The sequence below is a fragment of the Pristiophorus japonicus genome, chromosome 13 (genome assembly GCF_044704955.1).
Source record: "Pristiophorus japonicus isolate sPriJap1 chromosome 13, sPriJap1.hap1, whole genome shotgun sequence".
Classification (NCBI taxonomy): Eukaryota; Metazoa; Chordata; class Chondrichthyes; family Pristiophoridae; genus Pristiophorus; species Pristiophorus japonicus.
In genome coordinates this window covers 134,958,175-134,979,899 of record NC_091989.1, presented here as the reverse complement: position 1 = coordinate 134,979,899, position 21,725 = coordinate 134,958,175, and the positions used below count along the sequence as shown (strand labels likewise).

At 41.3% G+C, this 21,725-nt stretch overlaps 1 protein-coding gene across 2 annotated transcripts in view; it reads left to right on the top strand.

Annotated features, from left to right (window-relative positions):
- Positions 1–11,377: 11,377 nt before the first annotated feature.
- heatr3 (HEAT repeat containing 3) overlaps positions 11,378–21,725 on the top strand; it is a 36,014-nt gene continuing 25,666 nt past the window's right edge. Inside the window, exons 1-5 of one of the 2 annotated variants that reach the window (XM_070898029.1) lie at positions 11,378–11,616; positions 15,475–15,647; positions 16,513–16,600; positions 17,001–17,113; positions 18,021–18,130. In XM_070898029.1, coding sequence (XP_070754130.1) covers positions 11,488–11,616; positions 15,475–15,647; positions 16,513–16,600; positions 17,001–17,113; positions 18,021–18,130 — 613 coding nt within the window. In that variant the 5' untranslated portion in view covers positions 11,378–11,487. The remainder of the gene's footprint in view (positions 11,617–15,474; positions 15,648–16,512; positions 16,601–17,000; positions 17,114–18,020; positions 18,131–21,725) is intronic. The other variant, XM_070898028.1, reaches the window with a different exon arrangement.

Sequence of the window (21,725 nt, the reverse complement as noted above, 5' to 3'; positions counted from 1 at the left end):
CTCCTTGTCCCTAAAGCATTGAACTAAAATCCTCATACTTCTATACAAATCCCTTCACAGGATTGCCCCACCGTACCTCAAACTATTTCCAGTTTTCCATCCCCTCCTCTGCTTTCTTCTCCTCTGACTCTGAACTTCAAAACGTACCTCCCTCCCTTCATTCTACTACTGCAGCTTCAGCTGCCTGATCCCATCTGATGGGATATCTTCCTTAACCATCATTTTTGTGTGTATCTCTGTCTTTAAATCCCATATCCCTAACTTTTTCAGGAACACTCTCCACCCTTGCCATTTTGCCATCAGCAGGATAAAATAATCAACAAAACTGTAACTTTAAAGACCATGTGGCACAAATTGATAAAAGAAAGACATATTCTCAAAAGATAGGGAAAAGGGGGAGGTGGAGTAGCTTATTCGGGATAACATAATGGCAGTAGAAAAAATTGACGCAGCTATCAGCAAGACAAAAATATAATCCATATGGATAGAGATAAAAGATAATAAAGGATCAATCCCAGGAATAGGTGTAGTCCACAGACCACCTAATAGTGGAGGGGAAGTGGAGAAAGAAATATGCGGACAAATTAGGGAAATGAGCAATAAACATAGAATAATAATCATGGGGGATTTCAACTATCCTGATATTAATTGGACAGATGGGGTAGGTAAAGGGGATGAGGGAATGGAGTTCCTACATTGTGTACAGGACTCCTAACCCAAAATGTAAAAAACCCAACAAGGGAGGATTCACTATTGGATCTAGTAATGGGGAATGAACCAGAGCAGATAAGAGAAGTAAAAGTAGGAGAACATCTAGGCGATAGTGACCATAATATACACTTTAAGATAATAATGGAGAAGGACATGAGTATGATGAAAACCAAGGTAATAGAATAGATAAAAGCTGATTTTGAAGGGCTGAGAATAGAACTTGGGAAAATAAAATGGGCAACAATTTAGAACAGCAATGGGAAACATTTAAAACGGTGTTCAACAGAGTGCAGGAACAATATATTCTGCTAAAAGGAAATAACAAACTAAACACTAATGAAACTCCATGGATGAATAAAGCCATAAGGGAACAATTGAGGGTAAGGAAAGAGGCATACATTAAATACATAGACAGCCGGGGAGTGCATGATAAGGGAGAATACAATAAGGAGAGAAGTAAAAAAAAAACAATTAGGAAGGCAAAGAGGAACTATTGAAATTAAATTATCAAGGAACATAAAACAAAATAGTAAAATATTTTGTCATCAGATGACATTGATTTGTCATCAATAAAAAAGGAAGGCTGAGATAGGAATAGGGCCATTAAGGGATAGACAGGATAATACCACAGTTAATGATAGATGGCAGAAATATTAAATAATTATTTTGCTTCAGTATTTACCAGGGAGATGGAACAGGTGGACATGACGTTGGATGATGAGATTAGTAATGAGATAAGTACATTTAAAATAAAAAGAGGAGATATATTAAAAAAACTAATCAAAATCAAAGAGGATAAAACCCCATGTTCGGATGGATTGCATCCATGCATTTTAAAAGAATCTAGGGAAGAGATAGAGGCCTTACTACACATAGTTAATAATTCAATAGAAAAAGGTGTAGTGCCAGAGGAGTGGTGGATAGCTAACGTAATACCTATATTTAAGAAGGGGAATAGAGCATATCCAGGGAATTATAAACCAGTCAGCTTAACAACGGTGTTGGGGAAAATAATGGAATCCCTACTAAAGGAGAAAATAGAAGAATATCTAGAAACCAGAAATATAATAACGAATAGTCGGCATGGATTTCAAAAGGGAAAGTCTTGCTTGACCAACCTCATTGAATTTTTTGAACAGGCAACAGAGAGATTAGACAATGGTAATGCAGTAGATGTAATTTATCTAAATTTTAAAAGGCTTTCGATAAGGTACCCCATAATAGACTGATGAACAAAGTCAGAGAATGCGGAGTCAGGGGACGAGTAGCAGAATGGATTGCTAGCTGGCTTCAAAACAGAAAGGAGAGAGTAGGAGTAAAAGGTTGCTATTCACAGTGACAGAAGGTGGGTAGTGGTGTTCCATAAGGATCAGTACTGGGACCACTGTTGTTCACGATTTATATTAACAAATTAAGCTTTGGAATCAAAAACACAATTTCTAAATTTGCGGATGACACCAAATTGGGGGCGATAGTCAATACTGAGGAGGACTGCAACAACTTACAGGTGGACATTAATAAACTTGCAGAATAGGCATATAATTGGCAAATGAAGTTCAACACACATAAATGTGAGATACTACATTTTGGTAGGAAGAATAGGAAGATCACTTATTATTTGGAAGTGAGAGTCTAGGTGGGGTAGAGAACAAGGGGATCTTGAAGTACAAATACACAAATCGCTAAAAGTTGTGACACAGGTTAGCAAGGCCGTAACAAACAGCAAACCAAGCACACTGGTTTATTTCTAAAGGTATAGAATTGAAAAGTAGACAAGTTATGTTAAACCTGTATCGAACCTTGGTTAGACCACACTTGGAGTACTGCGTACAGTTCTGGTCGCCATATTGTAAAAAGGATATAGAGACACTGGAGTGGGTGCAGAGAAGATTTACAAGGATGATACCAGAAATGCGAGGGTATACATATCCGGAAAGGATGAACAGGCTGGTCTCTTTTCTCTTGAAAAAAGAAGGCTGAGGGGTTACCTAATACAGGTCTTTAAAATTATGAAAGGTTTTGATAGAGTGGATGCAGAGGGGAAGAGCATAACTGGAGGTGGAGCATAAATGTCGGCATAGACTGGTAGGACTGAATGGCCTGTTTCTGTGCCGTATATCTTATGAAATGGTACAGAGGGTGCGGAATTCCTAAAATGCATTCAAGAGAACAACTTTAGCCAGTATGTAAAAAGCCCAATAAGGGAGGGTGCAGTTCTGGACTTGGTTTTGGGGAATGAAGAGGGACAGGTAGCAGGGTTATCAGTGGGAAAGCATTTTGGTGCTAGTGATCATAATTCAGTAAGATTTAGGGTAGTTATGGAAAAGGACAAAGGTGGACCAGGGGGAAAAAAATTCCCAGTTGGGGTAAAGCCAATTTTGCTGAGCTGAGATGGGATTTGGCCAAATGGTAAATCCATGTCAGAGCAATGGGAGGCATTCAAGGAGGAGATCCAGAGGGTACAGAGCAGTATGTTCCCTTAAAGAACAAGGGTGGGGCTAACAAATCTAGAGCCCCCTGGATATCAAGGGACATACTGGGTAAGATAAAGAAAAAAAGGGAAGCTTCTGACAGATACCGAGAACTCAATAATCCAGAACACTAGAGAAATATAAAAAGTGCAGGGGTGCAACTAAAAAAGATATCAGGAAAGTAAAAAGAGAGCATGAAATAATGTTGGCAAGTAAAATCAGGGAAAATCCGAAGATGTTTTATAAATACATTAAGAGCAAGAGAATAACTAGAGAAAGAGTGGGGCCTATTAGGAAAAGGGGAGGTGCAACGAGACCTGGGTGTCATGGTTCATCAGTCACTGAAAGTGGGCATGCAGGTACAGCAGGCGGTGAAGAAGGCAAATGGTATGTTGGCCTTCATAGCTAGGGGATTTGAATATAGGGGCAGGGAGGTCTTACTGCAGTTGTACAGGGCCTTAGTAAGGCCTCACCTGGAATATTGTGTTCAGTTTTGGTCTCCTAATCTGAGGAAGGACGTTTTTGCTATTGAGGGAGTGCAGCGAAGGTTCACCAGACTGATTCCAGGGATGGCTGGACTGTCATATGAGGAGAGACTGGATCAACTGGGCCTTTATTCACTGGAGTTTAGAAGGATGAGAAGGGATCTCATAGAAACGTATAAGATTCTGACGGGACTGGACAGGTTAGATGCGGGAAGAATGTTCCCGATGTTGGGGAAGTCCAGAACCAGGGGATTTAGTCTTAGGATAAGGGGTAGGCCATTTAGGACTGATATGAGGAGAAATTTCTTCACTCAGAGAGTTGTTAACCTATGGAATTCCCTGCCGCAGAGAGTTGTTGAGGCCAGTTCATTGGATATATTCAAGAGGGAGTTAGATATGGCCCTTACAGCTAAGGGGATCAAGGGGTATGGGGAGAAAGCAGGAAAGGGGTACTGAGGGAATGATCAGCCATGATCTTATTGAATGGCGGTGCAGGCTCAAGGGGCCGAATGGCCTATTCCTGCCATTTTAGCCGATTTTCTATGTTTCCAGAGCATAAAGGAAATCTGTGTGTGGAGGCAGAAGACATGGGTATGATTCTTAATGAATATTTTGCATCTGTTTTCACAAAAGAGAGGGGCGATGTAGACTTTGCAATGATGGAGGAGGAGTGTGAAATATATAGACAAGATAAAAGTGAGAGTGAAAGTATTCAGGGGCTTAGCAGCTTTGAATCCCCAGGCCCGGATGAAATGTATCCCAGGCTGTTAAGCGAAGCAAAAGAGGAAATAGCAGAGGCTCTGACCATCATTTTCTAGTCCTCTCTGGCTACAGGTGTGGTACTGGAGGACTGCTAATATTGTAGCTTTGTTTAAAAAGGAAGCAAGGGATAGACTGAGTAATTGCAGGCCAGTCAGCCTAACCTCAGTGGTGAGAAAATTATTGGAAAAAAACCTGAGGTACAGGATAAATCTTCATTTGGAAAAACATGGATTAATCAAGGACAGTCAGCATGGATTTGTTAAGGGAAAGTCGTGTCTGACTAACTTGATTAAATTTTTCGAGAAGGTAACCAGTAGAGTCAATGATGGCAGTGCGTAAGATGTAGTGTATATGGATTTTAGCAAAGCCACATGGCAGACTAATCACGAAAGTAAAAGCTCATGGGATCCAGGACAAAGTAGCAAGTTGGATCCAAAATTGGATCAGAGGCAGGAAGCAAAGGGTCATGGTTGATGGGTGTTTTTGTGACTGGAAGGCTGTTTGCAGTGGGGTTCCGCAGGGCTCTGTACTAGGTCCCTTGCTTTTTGTGGTATGTAACAATGACTTGGACTTGAATGTTGGGGGTATGATTAAGAAGTTTGCAGATGACATGAAAATAGGCAAAGGTCATTCACAACTTGCAGTGGATGCCATTGCAGTCCTATTTATGTATATTTATTTGTGATTTTAAATTAGTCTCCATTTTTATTTCATGTAAATACCAGCTACCTACATGAGACATTAGTGTTTTGTTTGGTGGGGGCGGAGGGTCATTGATCTCATATACGTCTAGGTCACCTTGTAGCATCGTTCCCTATTGAAATGAATGGCACTTCTCCAGCACGCAGCATTTCACTATATCACTGAAGCAACTAGAGGGATGGAAATTTAAAATAGTAGGTCCCTGAAGCGATGCATTTAATATTATTTGACAGGTAAAAAATATACATGTTTTCATATAGACAGCATGGAGTGCTTTGAACTGGAAGTACTTTCCCCACACTTCCCTTTTAATACTATGATTAGGATGTTTGTTGATCCCAGTCTCCTTCAATGGCATATGACCTTTTGTGAACAGCTGCTCAGAGCATTCCATTGATGTAGCACAGGTCACAACATAGATCCTCTGGGAATCATTTTAGTCAGCGAGAATAATGTGCATTTCGCAAATCAATCTGTCTCTCTGGGTTGGATTCTCTTTCTGGAGTACCATTTGCAGTAATCATCTGAAAGCTGTAGTTGTCTTCACCCCCGATTCCATGCCTCGTCCCCCCATCCCTTCTCCCAATTTAGAGGTGGTTAGATTGGTTGGATGGTTCCTTGCGACAGACCAGTAAATATTCCTTAAAATCTTCTGATTGTACAGTTAATGCGGGTACATGATGGTATCTGAAATTAGTCCTTTGAGACCACTAAAATAATGCTTGATGTGTCTTACATAACACGAATTAGCATTCCAAATTACTGATGCAATGTAGAACTTCTGTAACCATCTTAATATTTTTTCCTGTTTCCAATTGAAAAAACACTTTACATAAGATTTTTAAAAATAATGTATGTATGCATGTTTTCCATTTGTAAGTTTCTGCTTATCTTTGAGTTGTGAACCCCCAAGAGCCCACTGTAGCCAGCCACTAGGAGCCTTACAAGAATGATCCCTCCTTTTTTCATTCCCGGCAAAGGGAAAGCTGGAGCCTTCAAATGCCCCCCCAGCCGCCCCAATTTGTCTCAAATCAGCTACATAATTGGAGAAGCGGCAATGTGACAAGTGAAACTTTGCATTTGAAACGTTGTATTGCTTTTTTATTTTGTAATATGTTACAAGTGCTTGGGGCAGATGTATTTCTAATTTATGTATATCTGAGAGAGAACACTAAAGCAAGAACAGCAAAGAAAGGCTTAACTTATAGGAGGAAAATCTGGAAGGATTGTACTAACTAGTCCTGAATTTTTACCTGGTACACAAGTAGGAGCTCTTCAGTAACACATTATTTTAGAGATGCTTGCTGAAGAAGAGAGGATGCAAGTTAATTTAATATGTGCTCAAGTTTTTGGGTTAGAAACATGGAAACATAGAAAATAGGTGCAGGAGTAGGCCATTCGGCCCTTCTAGCCTGCACCGCCATTCAATGAGTTCATGGCTGAACATGCAACTTCAGTACCCCATTCCTGCTTTCTCACCATACCCCTTGATTCCCCTAGTAGTAAGGACTTCATCTAACTCCTTTTTGAATATATTTAGTGAATTGGCCTCAACAACTTTCTGAGGTAGAGAATTCCACAGGTTCACCACTCTCTGGGTGAAGAAATTCCTCCTCATCTCGGTCCTAAATGGCTTCCCCCTTATCCTTAGACTGTGTCCCCTGGTTCTGGACTTCCCCAACATTGGGAACATTCTTCCTGCATCTAACCTGTCTAACCCTGTCAGAATGTTAAACGTTTCTATGAGGTCCCCTCTCATTCTTCTGAACTCCAGTGAATACAAGCCCAGTTGATCCAGTCTTTCTTGATAGGTCAGTCCCGCCATCCCGGGAATCAGTCTGGTGAACCTTCGCTGCACTCCCTCAATAGCAAGAATGTCCTTCCTCAGGTTAAGTTCTAACTACCAAAACCCACCCTTTAGTCAGATGGAACAGTCTGTTTCTTCGATAATTGTAGGTGAGACCTTCTTTATTCTCACTCTAAATATATTATAATTTGTATTCATTTTATTCTGAATATTGTATTTTGTAGTTCTAACCATGCAGGAAGCACAAAGAATTGTAATGCAGATTATTTAATATTCGTGATTTGTTTGATTAAGAAAATGCCTATTTTATAACTGTCTATTTATTTGATAATTGTAGTGTGGCTGGCTTGGTGAAATTATTTTGGTGGCAAATCAAAGTTGTTTTTAATCACATTTCGCTGACCCTCCACTCCAAATTGAGAGAGAGATCACAGAGGAAAGAAAGGAAATGAACATACAAACAAATTGGCCCGGATTTTGCAGTCAGCGGCAAAGTGACGGCACCCACTGCTGATCTTGAAGAAAGCTGCCAACAAAGATCTTGCAATCTCTGTGGCATCGATTTCAACTTTCCCAACGTTACTAAGATTCTGGTGCCAAGTCTAGGGGATCTCCAGCTTCCAGTAACAGCGATGTAATCAAGCAGGCGAAGCAGCCAATCTCATTGAAAAATTCTCACAGACAGTAAATCAGGACGTAAAGTGCACTGATTATCCTTCACTTTTTATAAATTTTACAGAGAGCAAAATAAAGATTGGGACATAAGGTAGAAGCTGAAATATCATAAACAAACTTTTAAAAAAGTAACTTACGGAATTTTTATCATAATGGAAAAATTTTACATTCCACAAATATAAAATTTGTTTTTCAGGGCCAGAGAGGTTGTTTAGCAGTAATTATGATTTAGTATGCCGTTAAAAACCCAGTTACACATCACTGAACAAGACTTAACTTTTTTAGGTTTTTTTTAAACAGTAATATTACAGCATAAACAGGGAAGTTCTGTCAGTTTAGTGATTTCTCAAAGATTACCATCTATGGGGTCTTCAACAGCGCATCCTGTGGAGGAGCAGGGAATCAATGACAGCAACTTCAGGATTTCTCCGTTTAACTGTGCATGTGTGGATGCCAGAAGTTGCTGTCAGTTTCACAGGGTAATAATGGTGAACACTGACAGTTTCTCCATCATTACACCGCAAAATCCCAGCCATTATAGAGTATCTATTAAAACAATCCATATTGTAGTAGAAAGGCGAAGTGCCTAATCCAACCATAACAACTACTTGAAACTTTTCTATGTTGAATTAAAGTTACATAGAATTTACAGCACAGAAACAGACCAACTGGTCCATACCGGTGTTTATGCTGCACATGAACCTCCTCCCACCACTCATCATCTAACTATCATCATAACCTTTTATTCCTTTCTTCCTTGTGATTATCTAGCTTCCTCTTAAATGCATCTATGCTGTTCACCTCAACTACTCCTTGTGGTAGAGTTCCACATTATAACCACTTGGATTTAAGAAGTTCCTTTTGAATTCCCTATTGGATTTATTGGTGACAATCTTATATTTATGGCCCCTAGTTTTGGTCGCCACCACAAGTGGAAATATTTTCGCTACGCCTACCCTATTGAACTCTTTCTGAACCTTAAAGATCTCTATCAGGTCCAGTGTGTTTGTGAAAAGCTGCTCTGAAAGGCGTCATTTTGAGGCTGGTTTTAGAGGACAGCCTGTGAGCTGCCCCCCTACTGATCACATGTTGAGTCTGGGTCCCTTACTCCAACAGTGAAACTTGTCGACCCAGAATTTCCACCAGTCTGCCATTGGGAATAAGGAAACTGGAACTGGCAAGAGGGTTACAGACTCCGGGTCTCCTGTCACTCGAATTAAATTGACCCCAATAAAAAAGCAGTTCAAATGAACACTAAATGATGACAGCAAGTGCTGGTAAAGATTCTGTTGTTACCATTTACAACTCCTCTAGACCCATTTTGCTTTTCTTTACATGTCGCAATACCAACCCCTTTTTGCCTTGTACTATCATCCTTTTTGTCATTTACATCACTCCTGCCTTCCACGCTATCAGACCTTCCCCTTTGTTCTTTCCTCCCCTCTCTCCCTGCCTCTGTACTTGTTTAAACCTGTTACATCTATAATATTTTTCAGTTCTGACAAAAGGTTATAAACCTGAAATGTTACCTGTTTCTCTCTCCACAGATGCTGCCTGACCTGCTGAGTATTTCCAGCTTTTTCTGTTTATATTTCAGATTTCCACATCTGTGGTATTTTGCCTTTCATGCTAAATAAGAAATAAGAAATAGGAGCAGCAGTCAGCCACCTGGCTCCTCGAGCCTGCTCCGCCATTTAATAAGATCATGGCTGATCTGATCATGGGCTCAACTTCACTTCCCTGCCTGCTCCCATAACCTTTATTCCCTTATCGCTCAAAAATCTGTCTATCTTTGCCTTAAATATATTCAATGACCCAGCCTCCACAGTTCTCTGGGGCAGAGAATTCCATAGATTTACAACCTTCTGAGAGAAGAAATTCATCCTCATCTCAGTTTTAAATGGGTGGCCCCTTATTCTGAGACTATGTCCCCTAGTTTTAGTTTCCCCTATGAGTGGAACTATCCTCTCTGCATCCACCTTGTCGAGCCCTTTCATTATCTTATATGTTTCGATAAGATCACCTCTCATTTTTCTGAATTCCAATGTGTATAGGCCCAACCCCCTCAATCCCCTCATCTCCAGAATCAACTTCGTGAACCTTCTTTGAACAGCCTCCAATGCAAGTATATCCTTCCTTAAATACGGAGACCAAGACTGTATGCAATACTCTAGGTGTTGCCTCGCCAATACCCTGTATAGTTATAGCAGGACTTCTCTGCTTTTATACTCCATCCCCTTTGCAATAAAGGCCAACATTCCATTTGCCTTCCTGATTACTTGCTGTACCTGCATACTACCTTTTTGTGTTTCATGCACAAGGACCCCCAGGTCCCTCTGTACTGCAGCACTTTGTAATTTTTCTCCATTTAAATTATAATTTGCTTTTCTATTTTTTCTGCCAAAGTGGGTAACCACACATTTTTCCACATTATACTCCATCTGCCAATTTTTTGCCCACTCACTTTGCCTATCAATATCCCTTTGCAGATTTTGTGTGTCCTCCTCATAATTTGCTTTCCCATCCATCTTTGTATCATCAGCAAACTTGGCTATATTACACTCGGTCCCTTCATCCAAGTCATTAATATAAATTGTAAATAGTTGAATAATTAGAATAATTCTACTTTTCCAAATGCCGATTACAACCAGATGATCTGATAAAATTAACCTTGCAATTATGTCATAAGTGTAGTTGATCAAATCTTGAAGCCTGATTAGTATACAGATCACATATTAACTATTTTGTTAATTGGATAGAAGAGGTAGGTAAAGGGGATAAGGGAATGGAGTTCCTACAATGTATACAGGGCTTCTTTCGAACCCAATATGTAAAAAGCTGAACAAGGGAGGATTCACTATTGGATCTAGTAATGGGGAATGAACCAGAGCAGATAAAAGTGAAAGCAGGGGAATGTCAAGGCAATAGTGACCATAATATAATACTTTAAAATGATAATTGAGATCCGAATTGGCTGAAGTATGCAAAGTTTGAAAAAATGCAACTACGGCCGCTCTCGTGTTGGACACGAATAGAATTAACTACCTCCTCCTCCCTTTTAGGTGGGTTTTAAGGCTCGATTCCCTTTTAAGTTCAGTATATTCAATTATCTCACCCACATCCTAGGTAGTGGAATTAGGCGTCACCAGATAGCAAGCAAGAGTACCGATAAAAGTTTCATACAAGGTTTAGAGGGAAGATAAGAAACCGTATTAATGGAAAAAAAATTATAGAAGTACTTGAAAGCTTAGTAAAAAAATGTAACATAATAAAAACAAAAAATGCTGGAAATACTCAGCAGGTATGTCACTTTTATTTAGGATTGTCAAAACTAACTTCGCTGTTTTTTAAATCTTGAAGACCACTCGTTAGACTCAGGGTAGTTGTGTACAGGTTCTACGTGCACACTGCAATGTGATACAAATAATCTAAATCCGTGCTGGGTCCCAGGTACAGTGGAACTTGCAGAGTGTTTGATGGCACCAGTTTACGCGGCTTGGGACTCTTCCCCCATCCCCTCACACACTGTAACATCACATCCGGATCGTCTTAACTCTGCGCGAAAGGCCTTTTCCTCTCCTGGGCAAACAATGGCAGCAGTAATCTTTGCGCCCGCAGCAGTGAGAGTGCAGCAGTCCGCGAGGTGACTCTGTGGGCAAGGCATTGTGATGAGCACTGGCACCGTGAGAGCGAGACTCTGCTGGCAGGCAGCTGCCCGTCTGCCGGCCGGCCGGCCCGCCCGCCAGCCACTTGTCTCCTCCCCGGGCGTGACGTGAATGCGGCTCGGCACGGCACGGCGCGGCTGCCCACATGGTGTAGCGGCTCGGCGGCCCGGTGCTCTCACGCGTCCCAGCTCCGTGCAGCCACCCGGACCATGGGCAAGAAGAAAACCAGCAAGTTCGTGCGGCCTCAGTTTTCCCCCATTGGGCCACCGAATAACACCAGCGGGCTGGAGGAGGAGGCTGAAGAAGTTTGCTCGCCGGCCGGGGATTTACTGGAGAAAGTAAGTTTCGGAACTGCTTCCCTGGGGCTGTGTTCTTACCAGCTGCTCTCGTGTTGGATTTAAATGGAATTAATGCCCCCCCCCCCCCCAATGTGTTTAGGCTCGATTCCCTTTTAAGCTCAGTATATTCAATTATCTCTCCCACCCCTTCTCCAGCAGAAGCACGCGTCACCAGATAGCAAGCAAGAGTCCCTTTCAAAGAAGTTTCCTATAGCTTTAGAGGGTAGATAAGACACCCACTACTGATGGAAGAAAAGTTATAGAGGGAGTGCCTGAAGGGATAGTCAAAAATTGAAGTTTTGAGAAGTCTTTTGGAAGAGGGGAGGGGTGGTGGAACACAGGTGTTCAGGGAGAGCATGCCAGAGTGTGGTTCGAGTAAGGCCATGTATCAACTTTTAGACACTGATTCTGAATTTGATGTGTTGGCGGCAAGGAGCCAAAGGAAATTATTGAGGACAGGGATGTCAAGGGAGGACTTGATATGGGATCGGATATTGTGGCAGAGTTTAGATAAGTTACAGTTTATGTAGGGTGGAACTTGGGAGTGTGACTACGAGAGTGTTAGTGTTGTCAAGCCTGGAGGAGGTGATATTACAGATGATTCAATGGAGGTGGACAGTGTAGTGGTGGAGAAAAAAAAATCACCTTCAAGCTTGACTCCAGATCACCCTGGAGCACCACAATTGAACATCATTTGAGCCTGACCAAACCGCCAACACACTAGGAATCAGTGACCAGCATGCACCCTTTGGTGGGACATTAACAGGGATGACTTCTGTTTTATTAATGCTAAATTGGAGAAAATTCTTCCTCTTCTGCAACTTGATCTTTGACACGTAGTTGGATAGAACAGAGTAGAGGGTAGTGGTGGAGAGGTAGAAGTGGGTGCCATTCATATTGAAGCTGACCCCTGCCTATAGATGATGTCACTAATGGCCAGGTTAGGTGTGTGCCATTTAGATGTGGAAAGAAGGGTGTCAAGGATGGAATCATGGCACACCCAAGTTGATCACGTAGGGACAGGAGGAGATGCCATTGCCAGAAATGCGCTGATTGTGTTGATGTTTAGGCGTGAAACCAGCAATGTGCAGTGCCAAGGAGCTAAGTCCGAGATAGAGGAGATGAGGGTGTGGAGGGGGGAAGCTGCAGTGATATGAAATTGGGATGTGAGTATTGGGCCTGAAGTAATCAACTGGATATCTTTGTTTTCAACTTGAAGTTCATCAATGAGATTCTTGTACTTGCCATTGAAATGAAGATACAGATTAGCATATCACTTTTGAAGTGCGGTCACTTTTGTAATGTAGGAAACGCAGCAGCCAATTTGTGCATATCAAGCTCTCACAAACAACGTGATCATGACCAGGTCATTTTTTAGTGATGTTGATTGAAGGATAAATATTGGTCGGGACACTGGGATAGCTCCTGATATAGCTTCTCATAGCTTACCTGAGAGTGCAGCCGGAGTTCGGTTTAACATCTCATCTAAAAGACGGCATCTCTGACATTACAGCACTCCCTCAGTACTGCACTGGAGTGTCTGCTTCAATTTTTGTACTTGGACAAATTGCCATTTAGTAGAGGGTGTAATGAGCGTTTTCAGCAAGGAAGTTGCTATGAAATTTGAAGAAGTAAGCAGTAGTGGGTGGTGCTCAAAGAAGGAGAGGGTCCAAGGAACATCTGCAGGGAGGTGAGGACTTCCATTACAGAGCAACTGTTATTGGACTCATTTATGCCAAATCAGTACAATTTGTCTTTCCATAATAATAGAAAATAAAGAACGCGTTGTGCTTCCCCGCATCAGTTGTCTTTCTTGTCTTAAACAAAATAATTCCTAACTACCCTCCTGCATTGTAATTTTAGGAATCTGGGCAAAAGTCTACCCAGCAACTTTGTTTAAAAACCTGATTGTCAGTGTGCATCCCTATTTTTATTATCTCCCTCGGTTCACCACCAGAGGGGAGAGCCAATGCCAGATAACCCCTACTGAGCACCAGAGATTTCCCCACAAATAGGGGTGTGTGATGTGTTTATCCCATTACTGAAACAGGCTAACCAGTTCATTATAGTTTTCGGTCTTTGGGGAAAATACTTCAATGTGTACCTCATTGAGCATTTTAACCACCGATTGCTCTGTAACTCTACAGCGGAGGTCCATGAGCTGCATATAAACTTTTGCACTGGCATGTGTTCAAGCTGCTGCTGCTAACAAATCTTCATGTTCAGATGATGTTGAAACTGCTCAAAATTTGTTCTCAATTTCAATGTCTTCTAAATCTCAATTGTTTCTCAACACATTTTAAGGTGCCTAATGTCTATCAAGTAGAATTCATTTTTGTTGCTCAGAGTCTTAAGTTTTTCCCAGCTGAAGAGAATTATTTATCTTGGTCTTCAACACATTATTTGCTAGTCATTTACTGCCTGTAGTAAAACAGCTTCATCTTTGGTTCTGGCCTTGTCTTAAGTATAAGCAGTCTGCGTACTAAAAGATAGAAACACACATGAAGGTACGTGCAAAGTCAAGGTATCCAGTTTGTCAACGGGACACGTTGTATCCCCTGGGTTACGCTATCATATAAGTAGATATTGGGCAGTGTCTGGCAACTCAGGAAGATAAGTGACAGTTACAGGGGCAGCTGATGTCATTGAATCTGACAAGGGATCGATGGCAGGCTCTAATTTGTAACAGGGAAGCTGCTTACCCAAGTCCAAAGGGCTTAGGCACAGCTTAGCATAGCCAAGTCTTGGGTACCCCCAATTGTTAGAGGTTACTGCTGGATAACTTATCAGTGCAGAGCATTGGTATGCTTGTTCAGCCAGTACCATCCTATCCATTAATGCATTGGCTTAAATAAAAGCAGAAAATGTTGAAAATACTCAACATGTCAGACAGCATCTATGGAGAGAGAAACAGAGTTAACATTTCAGGTCAATGACCTTTCATCAGAACAGTTTCTCTCTCCACAGGTGCTGCCGGATCTCAGTATTTCCAGCATTTTATATTTTTATTTCAGATTTCCAGCACCCATGGTATTTTGCTTTTATAAATATTTGGCTTAGATCGTTATCTGAGGCTGAGTGAAAAGCTCCCAGTAACAAGTCTACCCCTTCAGTTTGGAGTAGTGAGCCAAATGACAGGTCAGTGATCAACAATGCTCTGGAGTACTGTGGGCCTGTCTGTTTAAGTATCTGTTACAGAAGATTGACTTGGTTCTGATTTTACTTCACAAGGCATGTCATCTTTTAGCCACCTTGACACCAAAGAGCTTACCAGACAGACATTGTCTAAACTGTAAAGAAAACAAGAGGAGAAAAATGGCTGGCATCAGCAAATTGAAGAAGCCCGGATGGTAATCCATCTCATTGAATTGGCCAAGTTAGAATAATCCTCGTCTATATATGAGTGCTATTTGTCATCCTAACATTACCACCAATCACTTTTTGAAAACTGAGAATTTCACACTTGTGAAAAATAATTGCAGAGGAATTTTTAACTTTCTTGCTGCACCCTATGTTGCAGTCACTGCAGAAATTAAATGTGCGTTAACCGATGCACGCGGAAAGGAACTTCAATCTTTGTGCAAAGCTTTCATCAACATCATGCGCTAATTAGATGAACCTGTTGACAGCAGTATTCTTACTTTGATTCACAAAAGTTGCTTCCAGAAGTTACGGAATGTAGAATACTCTACCACCATTTCACAGGAGGGTTACTCTTAGAATATTGGATTAGAAAGAAGCTTGACAAAATGTCACTGCCTTTCTATGGGTTATATTAAATAAAAATCAATTGTACAAGCAGCTGTGAGCATAGTACATGATCTTCCCCTATGATTAATTAAAATCCTATTCTCTTAGTTACAGAGTGTGTCTCCAGATGTCCGAGAATTTGCATGTGCAAATATTTCAAAACTTGTCCAGGAGAAGAAGGTGATTCCTTCATTTCTGCAGAAAGATGCCATTAGGTGCTTGGGACCTATGCTGCTTGATCCAAGTGTTGCTGTCAGGGAGACAGCTGCTGGTGCACTCAGGTTAGCGCTAAATGTTTTAAAAGTTGCTGCATGCATCAAATCAGATTTTGGTGGTGATGTTGATCAACCTTTTTTGAATAGGTAATGTACTTGAATGTGAGTTTTATCGAAACCGGTATTAAAATATCACGATTTCAAAACTACAAGATTATAAATTAACATTACTTCTTGTAAAAAAAGAAAGACTTGGATTTATATAGCGCCTTTCATGACCACAGGATGTCTCAAAGCGCTTTACAGCCAACTAAGTACTTTTGGAGTGTAGTCACTGTTGTAATGTTGGAAACACGGCAGCCAATTTGCATACAAGCAAGTGCCCACAAACATCAATGTGATAATGACCAGATAATCTCTTTTTTTTGTTATTTTTGATTGAGTGATAAATATTGGCCTGGACACCGGTGATAAGTCCCTTGCTCTTCTTTGAAATAGTGCCATGAGATCTTTGAAGTCCACTTGAGAGAGCAGATGGGGCCTCGGTTTAGCGTCTCAATTGAAAGACGGCACTTCCGACAGTGCAGCACTCCCTCAGCACTGCACTGGAGTGTCAGCCTAGATTTTTTTTTGTGTGCTCAAGTCCCTGGAGTGGGATTTGAACCCACAACCTTCTGACTCAGAGACAAGAGTGCTATCCACTGAGCCAAGCTGACAGCTGTCAATTTTTAAATAATGGATGTCTTGTTTTCCAGTATGTATAAATCTGGAATAATGATTGTCAACTGCAGTAGGACCTAATTGTATTTGTAGATCAGATGAGGAGACTTCTGAGGGGAGAAGTATTTATTTTTAAGTAATGTATTGAATATGTGTGTTGAGGGGATTGTAAACATGCAAGTATCTAATATGAATTGTTTATTCATAACAGAAACCTTAGTGCTTGTGGGGGATACGATGTTTGTGAGGAGATGGTGAAGCAAGATGTTATGACCCCCCTTATCGCACTGTTGCGGGAGGTAAGCTCTGTGTAAAATGTAAATCCATATGCTCTTGTTTCATTTTTTTGGTCATTTCCTTCCTTGGGTGTCTTCCTGCTCCTTGTGGTGTGTTGGTATCTTGAGGATGTTTGGGATGTTGCTCTTTGGCCTCAACCAATTCTGCCAATGTAGCCAGCTACTCTGGGAGGAAGTGGGGGGACGCAGCTGGCGTAGCCCCTCTTTGGAAATACCTGGTATCCCGACATTGACACAATGGGAACTTTCCTTATGGGGAATTGTTGGAGTCATCACTCTATGGCTCCAATGTTTGAACTCCATGGCATCATGCGACTTTTAAAATTTGTGCTCTTTAAGTATGTGCTGAGAAAAATGTGGCTCGGTACAATCCCAGTGAACTATTTCTGTTCCTTGGTTACAGTGCTGTGCGGGATTAGATGCAAATGTGGTCATTCCGCAAAACCAGAAAGATGCAGATAAAAACTATGTAGAGGACATAGCCAATGAGGCCATCCACCTTCTCTGGAATCTGTGGTAAGATTTTTTTTTAATCAAACACATAAATTTGCCAAGTAACTATTTGTAGGTTGCTATTAATCTCGAAACTTTTTTAATGCAGGTTTTCTTGAGAGCTCTTAATAAAGTTTGCACTGCAACATCATTAATCGCTTTAAGATGAACAGTTAATGTTGTGGAAATTGTCGATGATGACATTTGGTAAAAAATCAAACAGAAGTGTTCACTCTCCTGCAGCATTGTGCATTCTAATACATTCTTTAATAATATATGGCAGAACACTGCAGAGAGAAAACCTGAGCCCTCGCCAGCAGCAAGATACTATGCCCACTACAGGGGTGGATCAGAAAATCATGAGTGAAAATCACTATTTTCTATCCATAAATTTTACATCCGTAGTTTTCAGCTCTCCACTCATGGGCCAGGCACCTTGATGGGTGAAGAGCTACCCCAAGATGTTGGATTGTTTTATTGGTTCTGCTCAAAACAGCCCCATGGAATAGTTGAGTAATACCTAAAGTTAGTCATTGATGTATGCTGTTCTAACACAGCAGCCACAAAAAATGTTGCTGCTTTTCAGATTACCAACTAACATAATTATCCATCAAACATCAGCTAGGAATTGCTGCTTCTGTGATAAGATAGTTGCTCCCAAGGTGCCTTTCATTTTTACAAATTAAAGTAAACATAATTTTGTTCATGGTTTTCCGTTGACTGTACTGGTATTTTGTTAGTACAAGTTCACTGTTGCCCAGAGAACAATGCCTGATGATACGGTATCTAATTCTGTAAGCCTAGATTGATGAGGTGAATAGTTTGTATACAGACATGAAGGGGGTCTCGACACAGTAAGCTAAACAACTATAGTGCAAAGTAATTGTGTTGAAGAGAAGGGTTTATTGGCATTTTTCTCTTGATTTCTTAGTGAGAGCAGCAGCAGGGCAGTATCTGTCTTTAACAAAGAAGGTTTATTGGATGTCTGCATTCAGTGTTTGAGACGGTTTAACACCAATATCGAACTAGCCCTTTCTGCAGGTGAGTAATCTCATTTAAAATTATTTAGTGTGCATGTTGGATTTATGGTAAAAATGTTAAAGTATAACTCACTTCATACTGTAGTTTAAATAAAAATAATTATTAGAAGGAGCTCCATCAGCAACCTCTAGAAAAATTTGAACTGTTTTAAAGTTGAACTGTTGAATTATTTTGTCATTTTTAAATGTTTCAATGATGGATCCTGATGACTGCTTTAGAAGCAGAGACAGTGACAGTTTAATCATTGACTCTGATCTGAGTGGGGCATAAGTTTAAAAACATAGGAATGTATAGGACTGGAAAGGACAAGTTCAGTCTGTCTTGCTAGCCTCAGACTTCAAAAATAGAATATACCTTTCACTACTTGTATCCCTCCATTGATTTTCTCACCAAATGCCAGTCCAGCCCCTTCTTGAAACTTGCGTTATCAGCCTCATTGCTTCCTTGGGGAGTCCATTCTAAATCGTATCCTGCTGTTGTATCTGATCTGCCCATCCTTCTGAACTTCATCCATCCCCACTTGTCGTTAACTGTTGGGTCGTGGTAAACCGTTTCTAATGTTCACCGTGTCGATGTTCGTAAAGATGTTGATTAGCTCAATAAGATTCATTCTAGGTCTTTATCATAAACAAACTCAGCTTTTAGAGTCTCTCCTAGCAACACAGATATCTGATGCTAGTGAGCAGATGGGTAGTTTTTTTTAACCGCCTCCAGTGCACCAGTGCAGCCTTCGGCCGCCTGAGGAAAAGAGTGTTTGAAGAGCAGGCGCCCAAAACTGCCACCAAGCTCATGGTCTACGGGGCTATAGTAATACCTGTCCTCCTGTATGGCTCAGAGACATGGACCATGTACAGCAGATACCTCAAGTTGCTGGAGAAATATCACCAACGATATCTCCGCAAGATCCTACAAATTCCCTGGGAGGACAGGCGCACCAACATCAACATTTCTTGTCCAGACTAACATCCCCAGCATTGAAACACTGACCACAGTCGATCAGCTCCGCTGGGCAGGCCACATAGTTTGCATGCCAGACACGAGACTCTCAAAGCAAGCGCTCTACTTGGAGCTCCTTCACGGCAAATGAGCCAAAGATGGGCAGCGGAAATGCTACAAGGACATCCTCAAAGCCTCCCTGATAAAGTGCGACATGCCCACTGATACCTGGGAGTCCCTGGCCCAAGACCGCCCTAAGTGGAGGAAGTGCATCCAAGAAGGCGCTGAGCACCTCGAGTCTCAATGCCGAGAGCATGCAGAAATCAAGAGCGGGCAGCGGAAAGAGCGTGCGGCAAACCAGTCCCATCCACCCCTTCCCTCAACGATTATCTATCCCACCCGTGACAGAGTCTGTGGCGCTCGTATTGGACTGTTCAGTCACCAAAGAACTCACTTCAGGAGTGGAAGCAAGTCTTCCTCGATTCCGAGAGACTGCCTATGATGAGTTTTTTGCTGCACCTTTTCCAGTATTGGACTAGTGATGTCCTCCTATAATATGATGATGAATTGCACAGGGTGGCATTTACACTGTTTAAAAATTAAAGACCTTGGTCTGTATGGCTTCCTATTGTGTAAGCTCCTGGAACCACCTCGTTTGTAGTGTTCTTCATACTATTTAAATCTATTCTATTCTAATGCCAGTTCTCTTCATGCTTTTAACTGCTTGTATATGCTTGTTTTGTTTAATTGAGGTCAGAAAGCTGTAGGTCAAGGCTGTTGATAGAAAAGTGCAGTGTGAATAATCATTGTGAAGTCACGACTTAAGTTTTTGTATTCTATATGTATTCACACTGGGTCTTAGTGCAGCATTCTGTAGCTTCCTTGGATCAACATGAGTAATTTGCTACATTGGTGTAGCTATATTTAACTACACAAAATTATATGAAAAAAGTGGAAGATTTGCATTTATATAAAGCATTCTCATGTCTTTTGGAAACATCCCAAAGCACTTCACATACAACTAATTACCTTTAGAAAAACACTTCTTATGTAGGCAAATGCAGGAAGCGAAAGATCCCTAAAACAGCAATGAGATGACTGACCAGTTAATCTGTTTTTGATGGTTCAGGGAGGAATGTTGGTTCACTCATTTGGGAGAGCTCCCTGCTCAGCATGTAATGCTGTCCATCTGAGCCACTGGAACAGGTAGACAGACAGGGCTTCAGTTTTACTTCTGCTTCAGAGAACAACATCTCTGACAAAGCAACACTCTGTCAGTACTGCACTAACGTGTTAGCCTAGATTATGCACTTGAGCCTATAACCTTCTGACTCCGGCAAGAATGCTCCCAATGGAGTCAAGGTGACACTTAATATATGCAAAGGAGATAGACTTAAAAACTTTTAAATCCCCGAACAAGAGCACTGCATGCACACAATGTTGGAGAGGGGGTTTATTTTTCCTTTTTGTACTTGAGACAAATTTGCAATTGAATGCTTGATGAATGAATTGTGGGATGATTTGTAAGGGGGAGCTCCTTACTGTAACTGTCCTGGGGAATACTTTTCACTTATTTTCCTCGGTATCTGTTTGATTGCCTGATTACGGTGTGCCAAATGGCCTCATCTGAATAGTCAATGCTTGATGACAGCAGTAATATATCTTCCACATTGTCCATGCTGAAAAATGAGGTGGTTGGTTTAATAAATGATGACAGTACAATTGTATATTACTCTAGTTATTTTAGCTGAAACCGGGCTTAGAAGAGAAATCATGCTCAAACCTATAAAGATCTTTGTTTTAAAAAGATGGAAAATGTTTTGTGGGAGTATTGGTTCATACTGTACACTCGCCAATTAAGTTTTAAAATGACCTATCTGCTTTACACTTATTTAGTGTCAGCTGTGGCTGAGTGGCAGCACATTCCTCTATCAGAAGCGTTCAAGTCCCACTCGAGAGACTTGCGCCCATAATTCAGGCCGACACTTCAGTGCAACAACAACAACTTGTATTTATATAGCACCTTTAACGTAGTGAAACGTCCTAAGGCGCTTCTAGGAGTATTACGAGATAAAAAATTTGACAGAGATTGGTCAAAGAGGTAGGTTTTAATGAGCATCTTGAAGGAGGAAAGAGAGGTGGAGAGGTTTAGGCAAGGAATTCCAGAGCTTGGGGCCTAGGCAACAGAAAGCACGGCCACTAATGGTTGAGCGATTATAATCAGGGATGCTCAAGAGGGCAGAATTAGAGGAGCGCAGACATCTCTGGGGATTGTGGTGAGGGACAAAGCAATGGAGGGATTTGAAAACAAGGATGAGAATTTTGAAATCGAGTCGTTGCTTAACCGGGAGCCTATACAAGTCAGCAAGCACAGGGGTGATGGGTGAGTGGGACATAGTGTGAATTAGGACACGGGCAGTCCAGTTTTGATCACCTCTCGTTTACATAGGGTAGAATGTGGGAATAGTCAAGTCTAGAGTTAAGAGGCATGGATGAGGGATGAGTGCCGCACTGCCGGAGGCACCTTCTTTAGGGTGAGACATTAAACCAAGATCCCATTTGCGCTCTCAGGTGGATGTAAAAGATCCCATGGCACTATACCAAGAAGAGCAGAGGGGGGTCTGGGCAATATTTATCCCTCAACAACATCATTAAAACA